General features: G+C 41.9%; 2 protein-coding genes across 2 annotated transcripts in view; both read left to right on the top strand.

Moving 5' to 3' along the window:
- Positions 1-9,594: 9,594 nt before the first annotated feature.
- Positions 9,595-15,786, top strand: pex13 (peroxisomal biogenesis factor 13). Its single transcript, XM_083922706.1, has 4 exons — positions 9,595-9,723; positions 11,507-12,222; positions 14,446-14,568; positions 14,793-15,786. Exons 1-4 carry the CDS (start codon positions 9,650-9,652, stop codon positions 15,158-15,160), a joined length of 1,281 nt encoding a protein of 426 aa, XP_083778832.1. The 5' UTR covers positions 9,595-9,649; the 3' UTR covers positions 15,161-15,786.
- Positions 15,787-18,142: 2,356 nt separating this feature from the next.
- The window catches only part of sanbr (SANT and BTB domain regulator of CSR), a gene marked incomplete at its 5' end in the record, with an annotated part of 11,408 nt that continues 8,354 nt past the window's right edge, over positions 18,143-21,196 (top strand). Inside the window, 6 exons of the mRNA XM_083922702.1 lie at positions 18,143-18,292; positions 18,442-18,613; positions 19,331-19,430; positions 19,614-19,852; positions 20,061-20,119; positions 20,559-20,719. Coding sequence (XP_083778828.1) covers positions 18,143-18,292; positions 18,442-18,613; positions 19,331-19,430; positions 19,614-19,852; positions 20,061-20,119; positions 20,559-20,719 — 881 coding nt within the window. The remainder of the gene's footprint in view (positions 18,293-18,441; positions 18,614-19,330; positions 19,431-19,613; positions 19,853-20,060; positions 20,120-20,558; positions 20,720-21,196) is intronic.

Here is a 21,196-nt window from a genome sequence, read left to right as displayed (position 1 = left end):
GTTGCCGTCCTGGACGTACTAAGCCAAACTACGACCTTTTTCCCGATCTTAAACAAGTCGTTTTGATGCCTAACCCTAAGCGTCACGTTTTGTAGGCTCAAACCGGTCATGTGACCGTAATTTTGGTGCCTATACCTAACCGACACCAAGCAATTGTCACGTCCCTCCCGTTTCACCGCTTGGTAAGATATCATACGAATTTTTGTGCAGAACTTTTTTCACCATATCATAAGAACCTATTGATGAGAATATGTTGAATCATTAAATCACTTTTGAATCTTTGACATTTGCTGCCTTCTGAATTGCATTTTTCACTTTGTTTTTGACAATTTTGTTTTTGAAAAATCATTTACTCAATTCTAAAAACGCACCAAGGGCAGGAATCGTGACTCGCAACCTAACCTCACAAAGCGTCACACTCCACAGAAGCACCAGACAAGGATGTTCACTCTCACCTTCACTATTTGCACTTTTTATCGAACCATTGTCAGCAGCAATGCGCCAGAACCACAATATCACATGGATCTGTGATATTAAAAACTAGTTGTATTAAGTACGCTAAATGATCCGGTTTTCTGTACGGAATATGGTTACATTTAGAAGTCACCAGCTGCACAATAAAGGGAATTAATTGACTATCAATACATCTAGCAATAACATTAGAGTACAGTAAGTGGGTGTGGTGGTTAGCACTGTCGCCTCACAGCAAGAGGGTTCCTGGTTTGAATCCGGGCTGGGGCCCTTTAGTGTGGAGTTTGCATGTTCTCTCCGTGTCTGTGTGGGTTCTCTCTGCGTTCTCCAGCTTCCTCCCACAGTCCAGAGACATGCAAGTGTGAAGTTAGTTGATGACTCTCAATTGCCCATAGGTGTGAATGTGAGTGTGAATGATTGTCTCTATGTGATGGTTGGATGGATGAAAATGACTTTATTTTTTTTAATGACTATTTCATTTGATCTTTTTATACTTAAATGTAGTTAATGTTAGAATTGAATACATGCAGATGCTGTTGCTATTAGTAACAGCTCAATGATTAGGATAAAATTACTAAAGGACTGTTTCTTTTATTCTCTTATCACTCATGTACTGTAGACGACTACTTCTCCACATGACCTTTTGCAGATATTGTCCTAACAGTTCTTCTATAGATTACCCTACAAAATGCCTCTTCTCTCATTTAATGTAGCATTATAATGCAAATGCAAGAGGACAGGGTATTAACCTAGCGTTTTATTTGTATCGAATTTCCTCATGTTAGCAACCAAACACAGATGATAATCTGTCGCATACTTTATATGACTTCTCATCTCTCATCAGATAGTATCATTTTACATGAAATGACGTGCAAATCTGACAAATGTGAAAGTGATTGTTAACTCATGGTTTCAATAATCGAGTCAAAAATGTGGGAAATATCTGCTGAATGTCTATCTAAGATCTTCAGAGAAAGCTGCTGGCGTGTCTTGCTCAGTGGCACTTTAGCAGGGCAGATGTCTGCTGACACAGGGGCAAAAATCCACAAATTGAAGGACAGACTTTCTAAACTGGACCATATATTTTCTTTTCTTTAAGTTTTCTTTTTAAGTACTTGCATTTTACACATTTTTACATTAAAACAGCTTTTAGCGTTTTTTTACATCAGTCAGCAGTGGTTGGTCTGCCCAGGTGGAGCTATTCACTGCTCGTTATGCTGCCTTTTAGTTTATTTGGAAATCGGGAACTTCCAACTTCTGACAAGTAAAAGTGCAATGAAAGGGAACGTTCAAGTCTGAATCCAGAGTCAGGCTCGCTCTTATGTGTCTGACCGGTGCAGTAGCATTTCATTCCTGCTGACTCACAATGTAGGATCCACAGACATATGAAGCATGTGAAGGCATCACGCCACATCAGGGAGGTGAGAGCTGCCAATCTAGTGACGTCATACAGTCGATGATGAGATGAGGTCCCAGAGGCTCGCCTGCAGTCACATCTTACCGCCAAAGCTTCCGCAAGAAACAACGTATCTTAGTTCTTACGGATTACAACTTTAAGTAATCCACATAAATAATTCACAAGGTTTTGGCTCCCCAGGAACTCCTTGTGTTGACTTTGAGAACTATCTGGCCCACAATGACAACGCTAATAGGCTAATGTCAGCAGGTGTAAGATTAACATTTCCCAGAGTTAAACACAAAGTACAGTTTAGGCTGATGGGAATGTCATCCGTTTTTGCAGGTATTAAGTTATAAAGAAAGTATTGAACTTTGTTTAACATTAGACTGCATGACGATATTAGAGAAAATGTCAGGAGATCATCTAAGGTTTCATCCTCTGGGAACCATATCACATTGAAATCACGGGGCCACGCTTGCTGCTTAATGTAAAAGATGAGAAAGTCAATGAACACATCATACTTTTCTTTGACTCATCTGGACTCAACACTGAATTTCTTCCACAGTTTCATGTTAGTGTTACATCATTTTCATCATAATTGATGAATGTTGATTCGAATCTTATTTCTTGAAAAATTCTGCTTTCAATATCGCCATGGTACTTTACAAGCATCGTGTCCTGAAGCGTCATTACCAAGGAATCCAGGATGTAGTACATTGGAGATGTTTGTTTTCTCTTGTATTGGGAGACTGAGGTGAAATGCTGTATGCAGCTTCCTTCCTGTCTTATTGTAAGGAACCACAGTGAACCCAGATTTAACCTCAGAGCATGACATACTGTCAACAATTCACGTACAGGCTTTTGGTTTTGGTTCAGCGGTCCCAACTCATTTACAGGTAGCATTTTTTGATCTGATCTTTCAACTGAATCTACAGTTTTCGTCATTTAGATACAGACTTCTTAAATGAGCATAGCAGCAACTGGTGGTTATGAAAAAGTAGGCTATAAACACAAGCTCCACAACAAGCCCAAAACCACATGACACATGATCTTATAAAGTTGACACGGCTCATGTAGTAGCAAACTTTTACTGTAGTATAACTATATATATTATTGAGATATGGAGCAACATAAGCCGTCATTTGCAGTCGTGTTTATGGCAAACCTAGGCAACAAAAGTCATATTCGCACTTGTTTTAGCTCTGTTTTGGTCTGCTAGATGTTAGCATATAAAAAGGAGGCAATAAGTCTTCATTCAGAAGCTCTAGATCTGGAAGGAACACATTGGCCTCTCGCCTAGAGGTCACTTTACCTGAAGCTATAGGGGTCATCCCTATGTTTCCCCAAAAGGGTCCTATGTTGCCAGGTCGCATAAGCCTATGCCTTCAATGATTTAATTCAGCATGTTGTGAGGGTTAGAGGTTACAGTTCAGGTCAGGGTTAGGGGGTAGGATTAGGGCCTATTTGTCTGGGAATTCGGCACTGAATGTGGGAGCATCGGACCCTTTTGTGGGGAGCATAGGACCCGGGGAACTCCCAGGCTATAGGCTACACTTTTTAAACTACACATTTGGTTCAGGTTTACAATTCCCTTTTAGATTTGCATCATGAATTTTAGCATGCCCCACACTTCTGGTTTATTCTTTAAAAAACAGCATCCTGAAGATGTTGACCCTGAGCTCTAATGTTTAGGTGAGTATTTTACCCAGCACTTACTCATCCAGGGCTAATAAATGGTCAGCTAGCACAGGGCTGTGTAATGAAATAAGGTATTGCAACATCATATCAACTGAGAAATAATAAGAGGACCTAATGTCCTCACATAGAAAACCATGAAATAATTCACTGACTGAGTCAGGATATTTCACTTCTGCAAGAAGCATAATACAAATACTGCATGCGTGTGTGGATGCACATGCATGTACAGTATGTGCAGCCAGTTTGTACTAGATGCTCAGTGCAGGGTGTCTCTTTTAGTATTTCCTAACCATGTCCTGGAAAAGGCAAGCTAGACCTGTTTATCCACCTATTTCCAGTAATGCCCCTCCTCTGCTGCTCTGTCCCCTCCCCCTTCGCTCAGCACTCCAATAGTATCCAGCTGGATGCTACTCCAGCTCCCCTCCTCCCCCCTCTCTCCCCTTCCTGTGAATCTACCAAACTCTCTCTCTCTCTCTCTCTCTCTCTCTCTCTCTCTCTCTCTCTCTCTCTCTCTCTCTTCTCTCTCTCTCTCTCTCCCTCTCTTTCTCTCTCTCTCTCTCTCTCTCTCTCTCTCTCTCTCTCTCTCTCTCTCTCTCTCTCTCTCTCTCTCTCTGGTTGTTGACAACACCGGCATCCGGTCACACTCCACCTGAATAAATGTGCACTTAACCACCATATTAGGCTGAGGTTACCACATCACCATTGAGGTATTCTAACAGCAGTGCAATCAGAGAGGCGTATGCATGCAGTTCTGATGATATAAAGTTTGATTTGAATGGTGATTGTTCCTCTTCCTCTGTGTATTTATTTAAATGATTGTCTGTTTTCTGGTAATAACATGTCTGTTGTTGTATCTGATGATATCACACATACTGAGTTTGATGCCTCTATATATGAAGCTCAAACAAATTAAAAACCAATCAAACTATCTGTGGTTTCATATTACTACATAACTAAAATATAGTTTTTTGTCCTATTACAAACAAGGATTTCTTTCATGATGTTGCTATACAACAGAATGAGCATAAACCAATACCTGCCTCCATGGAAGTAACTAAATTATTATTATTATCTTTAAATTCAGTGAAGGAATAAATTATGTTCTAACTTTATCACATGTCAATCAACAAACAGTAAATCATCTTTTTAGGAAAAAAAACAGGTTTCAAAGGGTCTTCATCTGAATCAACTCATGGAATGATGCCCAGACAATGTCATAAGCACACTTATAGTCATCTTTTCCACCTATAAGATCACTGAGCCACGACCTCGCTATGATATGGAGAGCACTTATTACTTCCATTCTCTCAGAGCAATTTCCCTGATCCTACAATTTGCAAACTTCCTGCAGCACATTTTAATTATAGGTATTGTACCTTATGTGTAGCTAGAGAGGCTCCTCATGCAAGACCTAACTCATGTTCAGAGCAGGGAAAATCCCACGGAGCTTTGATTGTGAATGTTTGACCAGAACAGTGTGAGCATACCTGTGTTTCTGGGTGTTCAGTAGGCATATGTCATTGTTTTACAGGTCTTAAGGTGAGTGAATAACTATAATCCTTGTTTATGTATGCTAATGTGGTAATTGGATAGGACGAAAAAGAAAAATCACCGCTGTCATATTCAGCACCGTAGAACCAAAGATGGAAGACGTGTCTCCGCTCCTATCACGGTGTACAACAACATACAAGAAAAACACTTGGGAACTCATCAGCATGATAAAAACTACCCACATTGACAGAAACCATCTTTGGGGGCATGTATTTGAGTAGACTTTGAGTTTTTAGTTCGGCTTGTGTCCCATCCGCTAACGTGGAAGGAGCTGGACTTATGGTCAATACTGCAGCCAGCCAACACGGGCGATCAAAATACTTTGGCTTCACTTTTGGAGAGCCGTCAAGCTTGTGCGTGCTCGTGCATCATTATAGCCTATATTTCTGTACTGATAATGTGCAGGGCTACACAATTCATTCCAATTTTATCGAAATAGCAATATGGACCCGACCTCCAAAAATCGCAGGGGGGTGCGATATTTTGCAGGCAAAACATGCATCAAACCAATCTGAATAAAGTAGTGTGGTGCTGCAGATGTGTCCTGGCCTACAAGTTGTACACACTTCAGAAAATCTCTGTTTGGTACAGATCCTGGCAAAAACCGTGCCATGATCGTTTTAATAAAGGTTTTACAATTAAAATGAGAATGACAAAAAATGATGCAAAAGTTATTGTTTCCTCCAGTATCACAAATCATACTGCAGTTACAGTACCAGTCAGAATAATCCAAACCAGGTTGCATAGCAAAGCCAGAACTAAGTAGCCTAACTCGCCTACATATTTGGTCAGAATTTGGTTGTTGGTTTTTTTACTCCTGACATAGAAATGTATACTTTTAGCGAAACAAATAGTATGTAAAATTTGCTAACTAACTGCAAAGAGAGGAACCAAACTACAGTGACAGGACTCCAGCTAGCTTGAACTAGCTAGTAGTTAAAGTTAGTTGGAGAGGAGTCACAGCTAGCCTTAGCTAAAGCTAATTCACAGACTTTTCCCCAACATGTTTCAAATAATTGAAAGTTTTATTTTGAAGCTCCGACATCTTAGTAATCGAGTTTGTTAAAGCCTTCTACATATGTGCAGAAGCAGCTAAATGTAATTTTATAATTGAGAAAAAAAGTAACAGATCATTGAGCTGTCTTTAAAGCTAACTATCCTAGCTTAGATAGACACAATAGTACACTATCTGGGTTCATCTTAACGTATGACCAACCTAAAGAGCCTATAAAATTTAGGGTTTACAACTTAACAGTTACATGCTGTGGATAAGTGGCTTTTAAAAGTCAGACCCTTTTTTTTTCAACTTCACAGTCAGGCCTACTGCTTTCTGCCTTTTTACATTTACATTTGCTCAGATAACAGAAGTTAGCATTGCCTAAGTCAATACAATAGACTCTAAAGTGTTGGGTTCTCCTATCGGTTGGTGTATTTCCTTTTTTCATAAGCTACACAACATAACGTTGCGTACACAGATTAAATACACACAAACTGTTCCACCACCAATATTTTGTCTTGGCAGTTCCACTTTTGTATACGACCTCCATCTTTCTGTCTATCACGCACAGTGTACTATACTATACTATACACACGCAGAACAAAGAGAACCCACACACACACACAGCACAACGAGGAACTAGTTTTTGTGAAAAGCACATACATCAGTTTCAGGCCAATCTAGCGTACTGCCCAGCAAAACTACAGCATGTAACCAGTTAGGAACACTGGAATTTCAGAACAAGTAAAGGGATGGGGCGTCAGAGAGAAGTCATTGGTCTGGTTGGACCAGTAGGTTAATTCTGTATTCAGGAAGAGAAACTTGGCAGATACAAGGCATCAGGGAAAGCTTAGGGATTCTTTTACGGTGTTAAACAGCCTTCTATGATCACATTCTATGGTGTTTGTATAAACACAGGAGTATACGGGGTAAGTTTGTGGCAGCCCCTGCAAATTTTGTGTTGGCTATAATTGGCAAAACGTTGACAACATTGTTTTTTCCTCAAAAATGGCCAACTGCACTGAGAGAATACTGGTGAAATGTGCTCCAGGTCTGGAAATAGACTGATGTGGTTTTTTTTTTTCCATATAGTGAAAGTAATTCAACATTCTTTTGAGTATTCTTTTTGTTTATATATAGTTTGACGTAGCCCCTATACTTTGAATTAAAGAATTGGTTCAACATTTCTAGAAATATGCTTATTCGCGCCACTTTGTTTTTTGGTGTGAAAGATATAACGTTGTTTCCCCCTTTCGTCAGTCTTGTTCTCAGCTAAACTGACCGTCTCCTGGATGTAGCTTCATAAAATTGAACGGACAGACATGAAAGTGGCATTGATATTCTCATTTAATGCTCTCCAAGAATCCAAAGCATCTATGAGCTGTGAACAATTCAAGCAAAGAGTGACGTTCTCTTCTCAGATTTAATTTGAATTGTTCATGAATGGGAACATCGATCCTGCAGCCAGGTTCCAAAATCTCATGGAAAGCCTGAAACCTGGTACATCCAATAATTCAATTCAATTCAATTTTATTTATAGTGCCAAATCATAACATAAGATATCTCAGGACACTTTACAGAGTAGGTAGAGACCACACTCTGACTTATTTATGATTTACAGAGACCCAACAATTCCTCCGTAGAGTACGGTGGCAACGAAAACCTTCCATACAACAGACAGGAACGTCAGACAGACCCAGCTCTGTGGAGGACGCACATCTGTCTGCACCGGTTGGGGAGGAAGAGAAGGAGAGAGAAAGAGAGAAAAGACGGACAGATGGACAGATGGACAGAGAGAGGTAAAGAAAGACAGACACAGACACACTTCCAGTAACTATAATAATATCTATAGTAATGTGAATATGACTTATATGCATGAGAGCAGCTTTCCTCAAACTCAATTGTGTAGTCACATGGCGCCCCCCTACCAAACCTTACCGCAGGGTAAACTGAATGGCACTTGGCTTGATGCTGAGAGCCAGTGAAAGCCCAAAGGGAAATCCATCCTCAAACCAAATTCTCATGTCATAGAAGTCAAATCTCAGAGAAGTCAGCAGACTGGAAAACGAAATAGTGATAGTATGCTACTCAATTTGACAGACTAATTTAATTACTAATGACTTTCATTTTGTATTTGAACATGTTTACATGCTTTGATATTCCAGAAACACATGTTTTTTTTTCTCATTCTGTCTGAAAGTATTTGTATTAATCCTCTGTCGGAAACGCTCTGTTGAAGCGCCTGTCTTTTTAAACCCGATCTGCTCTGATTGATCAGTGTTTCTGGGTCCTTCGCAGCTGTGCTCTTGGTGTCTCTGCACCATCATTGCAACCGGAGAATGACTGTAACGGCACTGCAGCGGCACGTTATACCTGCATAGTATAGTATAGTATAGTATAGTTGTGACATCACAACTATAAAGAAGTCCTAACGGCTTGTTAGGTTCACAATTTATGAAAACAGACTGTGAGTATTTCTGTGAGGATTTTAATATTTTCACAGTATTTACGGTATATAGACCTACATATGGACCTGTTGTATAATTTAAAAAAAGACATAGAAATCAGACTTTTTATTATATGAGACCTTTGAGATAGGTGTGAATAATGTGTTATTTCTGACTTTGAAAGGATTGTCAGGGGATAAAAAGCTCCACATCTTAGCACCTTACAGTCGAGGCAGTACTATCTTCTCATGAAGGGGCATTACTCTGAGGAGAGCACACTTTTTCTATCATGTTTACTTGATAATTGTAGTCGTAGCTCACATTTCATAATCTGAACACCCTGGTGCAGGATAGGCAGATGTAATGAAGTCCAAACTTTAGGACAGCTTTTGTTTCTCTTACCAAGGAATTTTAAAAGACTGTTGTCAATGTGACTGGACCTTAGTTAGCACAACATTAATGAAAATACTTGGTCTTTGTTTGACTGTATAGGATACTGTAGGCTGTAGAAGTCCAGATGATGTTACAGCAGCCTCTGGTGGACAGAAGTGAAACGTGCATCTAATCGTTTCAGCAGCCAGGCTGTACTAATAGAGTTATTGTTAATGGATGTGAGAGGTAATTCAAACAGTGACGCAGAATAAGAAATAAAGAATTACTTTAAAAAATGTTTAGGAATTTATTTAGATTTAGATATATTTATTTGAATTAACCATACAGTCTATGGTTTGGTTTGGTATTAACTAAATCTATCTGTTATCAACTAGTGTGGTCTGATTTCAAAACTCCTGACAGCACAGTTGGTGCCTTCAGGTGTTCTCGGGAAATTTTCTATCATGAAAATATTGAAGATTATGTCTGTTTGGAGATATCGCTCCAGGAGACAAAGTGATGGTGATATGCGCTAATAAATCGAATATTATTTAACTCAATGTTTTGTCCCTTTAGCGCCAGTGAATCCACCCACATACGTATGAGTCGGGATATCAGAAGTAGGAAATTGCGAGGAGGACGTGAAGCCGGCAGGGGAAGCTGTCAGAGGCGCAGGGTACAGAGTATTTCGATATTGTGGACATTTACTTTGCGATGGATCCACAGCCTCCACCGAAGCCATGGGAAAGGCGGATCCCGGGCGCGTTGAGTGCACCCGTAAATTACAGGTAAACGAGCTGAAGCCGCGTTTGACAGTTGTTGTTTTGTGTTTACCGACTGCAACTGGTTCGCTGCTGTCGGTAGCTAACGTTAGCATAGCTGTTGTTGCACAACCGAGGTGATATCACCCAAACAGTAGAGACTTCGACATGGTCTTTTATAAATCACCGACCCATCGACTCGTTTCCGTTTGTCAGAGTATGTTGACGACGACAGCCACAGACAAAGTAGCTGTAATAGTTCGTTATAACTAGCTCGGCCCGGAGAGGCCCCACCGTGCCCTGCTTCTACTGGAGTACACGCTCCAGTTCTCTCCAGGCTCCGTTTACGACATTTAATCATTATTTTTAACGCCTCACAAAGCATTAACTCAAATTTTGCGATCATTTTTAATAACCCTTTTCATTTCGGGTAGTTTCTAAAAACCACCCTGGGTGTAAACTCCGCCGTCTCTGCTGTTTACTAACGTTAATAACTGAAATGAAGCATCGTTCACTGAGGCCACATCACAGTTTACGGTTTTATACCAATGATGCTTTGTCTATGTTTGACAAGTGTCTACCATTCAGAGGCCACTCCAGAGTCCGTTGGGCCCTAGGTCAAAGAAATCACAGGGGGGGCCTCGAACCGGCGTTCATCGCCATAAACCATCTGACACCAACAAAAGTGCACATTTTAGCTTTCATTAGGTTTGTTTGAACTGGATCATGAACATCACTTGCAACACAAGAAAAAAATAAAAAAACTTTGAGTGGGTAGGGAGGTCAGATCTCCAACTGTCATTTCAAACTTTGAACATTGTCACTGATGTAGTTCTAAGGTTTGTCAGCCCCCAGGGCCCCCCTACTGACCTGGGGCCCCAAGCAGTTGCCTGCCTTGCCTGCCGACAAGTGGAGCCTCTGCTGCTGTTTAAGCAAACCCAAAGGGTTGTCTTGGCGTATCCTGAATAGAGATGCACCGATCCACTAACTCATCACTCATCTTCAGCCTCTTATCCGGGGTCGGGTCCCGGGGGCAGCAGCTTTAGCAGGGGACCCCAAACTTCCCTTTCCCGGGCCACATTAACCAGCTCTAACTGGGGGATCCTGAGGCGTTCCCAGGCCAGTGTGGAGATCTAATCTCTCCACCTGGTCCTGGGTCTTCCCTGAGGCCTCCTCCCAGCTGGACGTGCCTGGAACACCTCCCTAGGGAGGCGCCCAGGGGGCATCCTTACTAGATGATCCTGAACCACCTCAACAGTTTTTTCCAATCTGACACCGATACCTGGCAGCTGATACCCGAAACAGATCCAATCCTACTGTTGAATGAATGAAGCGTTTACCTGTCCATGTGAGTGAAGGCATCAGGCCTGACATAAACTTTTAGCCTTGTTAAAAAAAGGTCACAAATTAACAGAGATTTAAATTTACTTAATATTATTTATTAACAAATAACAAAGTGTACATAAGCGGCAAAAATTAATAACACTTCCATGTAAAGTGCACTGCAAACAGATATTTTTATTCTAACCGGTGTTGCAAACATAGAATTGAAGTGACTAAACCGCTGTAACTGTATCGCTGTGTATGATATTAATAAAAGAGAAATGACTGGATCGGCATATCCGATCCGAGCTTAGTAATCAATATTGGAGCCCATACCTGTGGGATGCATCTTTAATTCTGAACTCCTTCTGTAGTGGTAATTAAGCGTCAGACCCATGTTGGTTCATTGTAATCTTACCCATGCTCTTCTGAGAAATCACTAAAGATGTTTTGAACCGTGTCTTGTCCTGACCTTCTCCCCAAACAGATCTACAAACTTTGGACCAGCTGTAGGCCCCTCCGCTCCTGCAGGCCCTCCTGTCCTGACCAGGATGGCGCCCCCAGTGCCCCCCCGTGCCGTCCAGCAGGCTTACCGTCCATCCTACAGCTCTTTCCCCTCCTCTTACAGCCCTTATGGGAGCTCCATGTATGGGGGCTACAGCCCCTACAGCTATGGCGGTGGTGTGGGTGGCTATGGCCTGGGAGGGTACAGCCGCCTCTCCCACACAGAAGACGTCGCCCCCAGCCGATTTGTGCAACAGGCGGAGGAGAGCAGTCGCGGTGCCTTCCAGTCCATCGAGAGCATCGTCCAAGCCTTTGCCTCAGTCAGCATGATGCTGGACGCCACCTTTTCAGCTGTGTATAACAGTTTCCGTGCTGTTCTGGACGTAGCCAACCACCTAACAAGGCTGCGTTCACACCTCACCAGGGTTTTGTCAGCTTTCGCACTTGTACGCACCTTGCGCTACTTCTACCGAAGGTTACAGAGGCTGCTAGGGCGAAGATCGGACACTGACGTTGACGACTTGTGGGCAGACAGTGCAAGTGATGCCCTGGCTACAAGTGCATCCAGAGGGGATGGAGCAGGGATAGAGGGTCACACCGTCAAGTCCTGGCCAATCTTCCTGTTTTTCGCTGTAGTACTGGGTGGACCCTACCTTATCTGGAAACTGCTGAGCTCCAGCTCTGGCTCTGAGGAAAACGGTGAGAAATCTTTGCATTCGCAGATGAGGTGGTGAAATTTTAACCTGACTCGGCCGGATGCATTGATTCACACGATTCTCGTTTGCTCAGCATATCCATCTGGGAACTCTCATTTGGGGATCTTTTGAGAAGGGGCGAAAATACTGGTTGCTGATTGGATAAACCACCTGTCTATTACCAACATACGGGCCAAATCAACCAAACAGATCGACAAAGCGTATGACGTACTAACAGCGTTGAGGCAAAGCTCAGAAAGTAAACAACATGTTGGTAAAGGATATTTGCAGTTTGTTTAACGCATATTTATGGATAAAAGGCACAATTTCAGGCACCCGGTCCATATTCCAACAGAAGGATCCAAGCGAAAAAAGCGTTAGCATCTCATCCAAGGAAGCCGCCATGTTGTTTACACTGAACAGTCGCTTCTCGTTGCGTCACACTTCAACTCGCCTCAAAACCAACGCTGATTGGACGTTCGCTTGGCAAACTTCTCCAAATTTTCTCCGCCGCAGGTTACCAGACTGATCTGCGAGTTAAATACTACGGAGCTCTTGAGATCAGCATGGTCTCTCGGGTCTAGTGAATTCCCACCCTTTTATACACATAAGGTCAGAAGCTGTATCCCCTTTTCTCGGGGCTGTGTTTGCACTTTAGATCAGCAGCTCTCCTCTTGTGCCACCAAGCCCCAAGCCTTTGCAGGTGTTTTTCCATCAAATTACAATTTCTGCTGACTTTACCAATGACTTGGAATGACGGCTTGCCCCATCTTATGGTTCATTGGCAAGCGGTTGGGAACCCCTGCTCTAGATGGTATCAGTTAGACAACTTTCACTGATCTCTCAGTTGTAGATTTTAATTTTCAGCGTTTTATGTATTTATTAAGTATACTCTATAACAGAGATGCTGATGAATTTGATGGGTGGGTCTTTATCCCTTAACAAGTGTATTTTTGCACATCCTGCACAAACTGTCCATTCTAAAACAGTTGTATCCCACATATTTGATTATTAATATCATAGCATTTTATTGGATGGTTATCATATTTTATGGTACATTTTCTGTTCTGTATTTATGTTTTTGTAGTGCATCTAGATCTATACTGACACTATATTAAAGTCATTCATACGGCACAGATGGCAGATGGCAGGTGGACAGGCTGTCAGGGAGAGCAGTGACAGACTTGTTGAAGTTGACTGATGTATGACTACGTCTGGTTGTTAGAATAAGTGTTTATTCAAAATATATGGCAATAAGATTTATACGATTATATCTGGGTACCTGTGTCCCTTATGAATTCAAAAGAAAATAGTTGTGAGGGAAATATCTTTTTGTTTTGTTAAGTCCTGACAATGACTAATGTAAAGTACAGACACAAGCATTTTTACTAAATCACTTTATAGATATTCCAGAGTAAATGTCGATATTTGCACCTTGAAATAGCAAAATTCCTGAATACTTGTGCTGACTACATACATGCTGAAAACCAAAAAAGTTGAATATATCAATTAAGAGATTTTCCAAAGTAAATATCATCATAGTGCATGATTCAAGTTTTTCCCATGGTCTAAAAAAGTAGACAAATCATAATATCGAAACACAATACTTGTAGAATCAAAATATATTGAATCAGCACTCAAGTATCGCGATACTCTCGAATCAGCAGAAAAGCGTCTCGTCCCAGCCCTAAGCGTCAGGATAGGTGAGGATGTCCAACAGTTGGAGCGCTGCAGCTTCCACTGATTTGCCTACAGAGATTCAAGTAATGGTTGGCTGGACTGCAGTCGAGCGAGATGGGCTCCGACGTTGGCTGTATCGCTGTCACCACAGTCTCCCGTTGCCAGTCCTGTCTCCACACTGTCACCACGACATGATGCCTGTCCACGACAGTGTGTGTAGTGTTTACCATACCTTGCATCCTGGATCACGGAGTGTCCGCTATTTCCTGCTCTCTCGCTTCGGCTTGTTTTGGTAGAAATAACGTGACGCCGCGTGACTCGTAGACTGCGACAACAAAAGCGGTAAATTCCTCCTACCTCCACATAGACTGAACTGGAAACAACTGAATCGGTACAGGCATCAAATAATCAGTTTTTCAAATGTTTTTCCCCCTCCTGTTGTTCGCACCAAACACCAAGGTAAACTCCTTAAATGCCAAAACTAACATGGCAATAAAACCCATTCTGATCGTAGTTCTGCAGTAACGATGTTTTGTGTTTCTTTCAGCTACTAACTGGGCCAGTGGAGATGATGACCATGTAGTGGCCAGAGCAGAGTATGACTTTTCAGCTGCATCTGAGGAGGAAATCTCTGTTCGGGCCGGAGACATGCTCAACCTTGCCCCTAAAGGTGAGAGTTCTTTAATAACTACTACTTTATATACTTTGTGTGTGCGTTTCTTCTAACAGTGACATCATTTTAAACAACCCCCACACCACTGACTTTTGCGTGAAGCCCATCAAACAAATTGTCAATAATGACAGAGAAAGGCATGCTTTGGTAAAGAAAAATAGAACAGTGTTTTCCATGGTGACAACTGCAGATGGTGACCTTTTATTCTCCCTTGTGTTTAGAGCAACAGCCCAGGGTGCGCGGGTGGCTGCTGGCCAGCGTGGATGGCCAGACCACAGGACTCGTCCCAGCCAACTATGTCAAGGTCCTGGGCAAGAGGAGAGGCCTGAAGCACGCAGAGACGGAAAGACTCGCTCAGGTGCAGCAAGGGAACTCGCAGGCCTCCCAGGCAGCCACTGCTGTGCACCCACAGTCGAATCCTGGCCAAGGCTTTACCCCAGGCCTTGGATCAGCCTCCAACTCAGTTTCCCCAGAGGCACTGCTAGAGTCGGTGTACAGAGAAACGCCAGCTTCCTTCAGTCTGGGAACATCCAACTCCAGCACGCCCTCCAGCACAGTGCTAAACATCCCTGAGAAGACTGACCTGTGATGTTTGTGCATGTATGAATTTCTCTGTATGCAAATCTCTGTATGTTCATAGCTCAGTCAGTATTTGACCCTGAGTCTTGACTAATAATCAGCTGACACTAGATATTTGGGGAAACACCATATACCTTATTAAGAATTGCTCAAAATAGTCCCTAAGCTCATCTGGACCTTCTGATCAGGTTAACAATCAAAAATGGTTTGGTTTCAGTTCAGACTGATTACAGGTTCCCCGTCGTACTGTTCGGTTTAGATATTGTGCATCTCAAATTAGGTTATCTTTACATTTCTTTAGTCAGAGAGTTGTAAAAGAGAGTGCTTTATTTTCTAAATATGGCACACTTTGTTTGTTATGATGTCTGATTTAAGATGTAATAACTTGAGATTGTTCAATAACACGAATGAATTTGAATGTTTGAATGAATTTGACTGTTTAAGGTAATGAGGTGCACTGAAACATCATCCGTATACTGTCATTGTAAGGACAAAGCCAGGGTATTGTGTTTGATGGCATACTTGTGTTCTTTGGTTTTTGCTCTCACTGCGTCGTCTTCTTATTAAGCTAATGTCATTGGGTTCATTCGGAACGAGAAGGGGCTAATTTTGTACATTTGCAGCGGTTCGTTTAGTCACAGAAAGTAATTTTGTAAATATTGAATATAATTATTTTGAAAATAAATATTTAAGAAAATAATGTTTTGTCCATTGTATAATACATAAATCAAGCGAAAAGAAGTGTCAAGATGGTCTATAAATGTATGTTTAATTAGTAATAATTGCAGGGATTTCACATCAGTAACATCTTAAACCTAAAGGGCCAAGAGAGCTTATCTAGTTTAGTTTAAGGTCTTACTGTATTGGAATAATTGTTAGTGTTTGACTTTATTTTTTCATGTTACTTTATTTCTTTTAGACTTTTAAGTCTGAGGTCTGATGGAAGAAACCGTAGACATAAAACACTGGCTTTACGGCAGCTGTCTCTTAGCAACAGGACGCGTACTGCCTGGCTAGCCTGCTGCACTGCGACAAAGTCAGCAGATACCCATGGAAACGGCGTTTCTTTGTCTTAATTACTAAAAAACCTCACCGCTGGGTTTGTATTTTGACAGTACAGCCTGTCGATAACATTTTCCAGTGCTTCTGCGCTTACACATTTACAAACGCCGGCCTATTAGGAGTATAGCTATCTTAGCTGACATGCTAGTTTAGTGAAGGTAATGCTGCCTTCATGGGCTACCGGAAATACTGAGCTTCTGGGCGCAAATGAGCTTTAAGCTTACATTAAAGGTTCATTATTGAGCACATTTGCTCATGATGAATATCTTACAAATTATCCTGGAATAATAACATAAAGTAACACGTCTTATTGGAAACAGAACAGTATTATGCGTGAGCGATACGTCTTGTAGAGCAGGTGATTCGGAGTTTGCGAGCAGTACGTGAAGGCAGCAGATCCTGTCCGACAAAGTGAGCTAACGTTGGCATTAGCAGGAGCCGCAGTTAGCCGGTAGGAGAGGACCCCATAGACAGTCAATGGGAGGACCGCAGCATCAGCACCATCATCATCCACACACAGTGACATAAAACAGGCACCGGCTTAGTTTACTGTACGAGACGACGGGGAGGAATATCTCTGACATCCAGATAAGTATGTCAACGGTATCTTGTCTTATTGCTGTGTGGATTATGTGTATAGAAGCAGCTGGATCTAGTTTGACCTAAAGCATGCGATGTTGATGCAGCAGGAGGGCAGAGGGACTCGGCCTAGGCTAGCATCACTTACTAACACTAAGTTTCTCTGTACCGTGGATTTTAGTTTTACCATACGCATCTATTAGCACATATATGCAATAGACAGATCCTCGACGTTATGTTTGCTTACATAATGTGGGAGTAAAGATCTGCAGACCCCTCAGGATGCTATGACCTGAGATGGATTTAGGGGCGGAAATTCTTACTAACTTTGGTTACTCGGGAATGACGCATTATCCAGCCACCAGTCACCAAAAAACAAACGAAATAATATGTCAATTAATATACAGTTCAGACTGATGTGAGACTTTATTTTGATGTATGTAAAAGGTATGTGCTTTTACAATTTCAAGGTTAGTGTTAATTATTGAATTATGAACCAGGGGGTCGCCAGTTTGAGTCCCTGTGTGGACCATGAATGGAGCGTGGACTGGTGGCTGGACCAGGTGCCAGTTCATCTCCTGGGCACTGCAGAGGTGCTGTTGAGCAAGGCACCGAACCCCCAACTGCTCGGGGCGCTGATCCATTGGCAGCCCCCTCACTCCGACATCTCTCCATTAATTGCATGTATATAGGTCCTGTCTGAGCATGTGTGTGTATTTCGGGCCTGTGTGTGTGTGTAACCTGTATAATAATACCAGAGTGAAAAAATAGAATTTCCCCTTGCAGGATAAATAAAAGGAATTCTTCTTCTTCTTCTAATGACTAACCTACAAACTATATAAAAACTAAACTGAGTTAAGAGTGATTGCGCTATACTACATAGAGAGCTGGGCAATATTCATTAATCCATACTGATGCAATACCTCACGTATGATCATGTAATAATATCTTGTGTATGGCTTCAATTGCTGTCTTACCCCGTTCCACTTGAGATAACAAAATCATTCAGCATTTGGGTTAGGGCTGTGACTCACTATCATTTTCATTATTGACGTGGTGATTATATTCTCCATTAAACAATTTAACACAGGGGCTATAAAATGATTAAAGAAATCCCATCAAAATGCCGGTAAACCCTCTCTTTCGCTCCTCCAACAGTCCATCCCCAATAATATTAGGGTTTACTATCACTTAAGTAAATTAACTATGGGGCAATAAATAGTTGCCCATTCATTTTCGGTCGATTGTCCAGTCATTTTTGCTCTACTTTGGATATGATGCTAAAGAGAAGATTCAGGCATTCATTGTTGACTTGCTGCCGCTTGTTTCTCGTCTCTCTGCCTCTGTAGAAATGAGCCGCTTCTGCTCGGACAACAACAACTTTCCCTATGACAACAATGGGCTGGTTTTAGACATGGTGCTGGGCTCTCTGTGGGGGGTGCCCCAGCCCATAAACTGGGACAATGTAGCCAAGCTAGTTCCAGGATTCACTCCCAAGGAGGTAACTGGACTGTTGGGTAACTATGGTTGCTCCCATCCATCCACCCCTCCATCTGTCCAGTTCCCTCCATCAGTCATCCCATGGTTTCGTAACATGACGCCTGGCTTGTCGATAAGAAATAATACTGTGGCACTAATGTGATCTTACAGTGTGCCCGTCGATTCGAGGAGCTGAAGACCACAGGGGGTTTCCCTCATGTGGACAACCAAAGTAATGCCCTGACAGAAGGGGTCACCTCCCCGTCTGATGGCCTGACCACACTGCTGGACGCTGGGGACGTGGTGGAGACAGGGAGCAGCCAGAGCAACAGCAAAGCTACAGGTCAGTTAGTGTGTGTGTTTATTAATGACTTACTGCAGGTGTCAAGCCCTCAAAAGCATTGGATTCAGTATCCTCAAAAAAGGAAGAAGAACGCATTCAAACATTTTGAACTCCCAAAAACCTCAAAATGTCATGGTGTCTGATTTTTGAACGGGTCAGGACATGTTATACATCTGTAAACTAAAAGTAGGATTTGTTCAACATTGGAACTTGATTGCAAGAGGCTGTCAAAACAATTCTTACCTTCCTTGCATTTTTACACTTTTCTTTTGTAATCTTAAAATGCCCCATATAAGCGTATGATAGCTAAAATATAAAAGAAATCCACCAGGTGTTGAAACTCATAAATATTTATACTGATACATTTCTGATAAAAGTCTGACCAACCGTTTTATTTGGTCGTTTGCCACCTCACCTTTTTGATGTTGTTACAGCATTATTCCCCACAAAACTCATTTAAGTCTAAAATGAATTTTGTTTTGAATTACTAAAAGCTTGAATAGTATAAAGTATGAACATGCTTTATAAGATATAATCAGTTTAGCAATTGAATAAAGATGTTCTCAGATGAGTAGACACCATTGAATACTGGAACAAGCCAAAGAGCAGTATAATACCTTGTTAAATGTCTGCCAAAAAATGTGTAGTTATGGATTTGATGGTTACTGTTAGATAACTGGATTTAAAGTGGATTGATGTCTTTTCTGCTGGTGTCAGCAGGCTCAAAATTGACGGTCACAGGAAGGGTCGGTGCTGTGGAGAAGAAAGAGAGAAGAGTCTCAGCAGAGGAGGATGACACACCTCAGAAGCCACGAGAGTAAGTGTTAAAAACTCATCCTCAGTCTTTAAAACGTTGGTTCTCACAGCTGCGAATCCTAGTTAACACAAATGCACATTGAGTCCTTACACATACACACTTACACGCTCTTTAAACGATACTCCACCTTACTGTCGGGTTTATTTTCTTTAAATAATAATAATTAACTTCTTTTCCCTACAGTCCCAACATGGTCATCCACGTGTGTGATGAAACCAAGAACCTGAAGCAGGACTTCACGTGCCCCAGAGATCTTCTCGTTAAAGAGATGCGTTACTTCGCAGAGTACCTGTCTGTGGACGCCCAGAGGTGGGAGGAGGTAGACATCTCCGTTCACTGTGATGTGCAGATCTTCGACTGGCTTATGAACTACGTCAGGAGGAACTCTGCAGGAGAGGGAAACAGGGACAAACCCCGCCTCGGTAAATCTCTGGGCAAACAGTAGAACAATAATTAATATCAAATTCTTACACATGGGAGTGCCTGAGCTGTCACTTAGCTGTTACCTATGTAAATCCGTGGATGGTGCTTGATTTTATCGGTCACTGAACGTGGTGTGTGTTCGGTGGGTCACTGGCTGTGTGTTCTGTGTTGTTTGTTGGTTGGTCATGTGGTGTTTGTCGGTTACAGAGCCCAGCAATGTGATCTCAATCCTGATCTCCTCCGAGTTCTTGAAGATGGATACGTTAGTAAGTGTTGTGACGTGTGACGCTAGTTGTGGTGATGATGTGCTTCGGGCCTTTTGTTTTTCAGATTAAAAAAAACAAACCATTGATATGTTGGCCCGGCCACAACATATATCCAAGAAGACAGTTTATGTTTCAGAAGTGATAATTGATAATCTCTCCTAGTCCAGGAAAAACGAGAGGCCCATACATAGAGCTTTATTAAGTTGATGTTGCATGGATGTTAACAGTGTAGACGTTCTTTTGCCCCCCCAAGAGTTATTTAGACAGTTTTAGTACATTTTCTCATCACTGCTGTACTCACTTGGGCTGTGTAAGAAGAGCTAACATTGTAGCAATGATAAAGTAGTGTTTGATTAGTATTCATGTAGAATCGTTGAAATGAAATGTACTAATGCTGTGATAGGTCCTATAAGAGCGGTATATGTTTGTCCATGTTCAGGTGGAGGAGTGCGTCCAGTACTGCCACAAACACATGAGTGCCATCGTGGCTACACCCTGCAACATGAACTGCATCAACAGTAACTTGGCAGCAAGCATCGCCGAACTCTTCAGCCACAATGAGGCCGACGACATCAGGGACAAAAAAGACAAATTCAAAAGGTAACAAGATGTTTTTAATAGTTGTTTGTGAAAGCATCTTAGATGAATATGATGTAAGGTGAATGTGATGAGTCTTGTATAAACTGATATAGAGAGAGTGAAGTCTGATAGAGGGCATCCTTGCACATTCACTGTTATTTTTTCACGAGGGCGATGGTTCTATTTGTGACTATATAAAGTGGCCAAAGATAAGATCTAACTATCAATGCCAAAGGAAATTCCTGTGCCATAGATTGCTCAAAAACTCAAAAAAGTGTTCATTCATTCATCTTAAACCGTTTATCCCTGTCGGGGGGGGGGGGCTGGAGCCGATCCCAGCTGACATCGGGCGTGAGGCGGGGTCCACCCATTGACAGGACGCCAGTCTATCGCAGGGCACATAGAGACGAACAGAGACAGACAACCATTCACACCTAAGGGCAATTTTAGAGTCAACCAAATAACCTAACACATGCATGTTTTTGGATGGTGGGAGGA

The sequence above is a fragment of the Echiichthys vipera genome, assembly GCF_963691815.1.
Source record: "Echiichthys vipera genome assembly, chromosome: 11".
NCBI classification, from domain to species: domain Eukaryota; kingdom Metazoa; phylum Chordata; class Actinopteri; order Perciformes; family Trachinidae; genus Echiichthys; species Echiichthys vipera.
The sequence above is the reverse complement of the archived record's forward strand: the minus strand, read 5'-3'. Positions and strand labels throughout refer to the sequence as shown.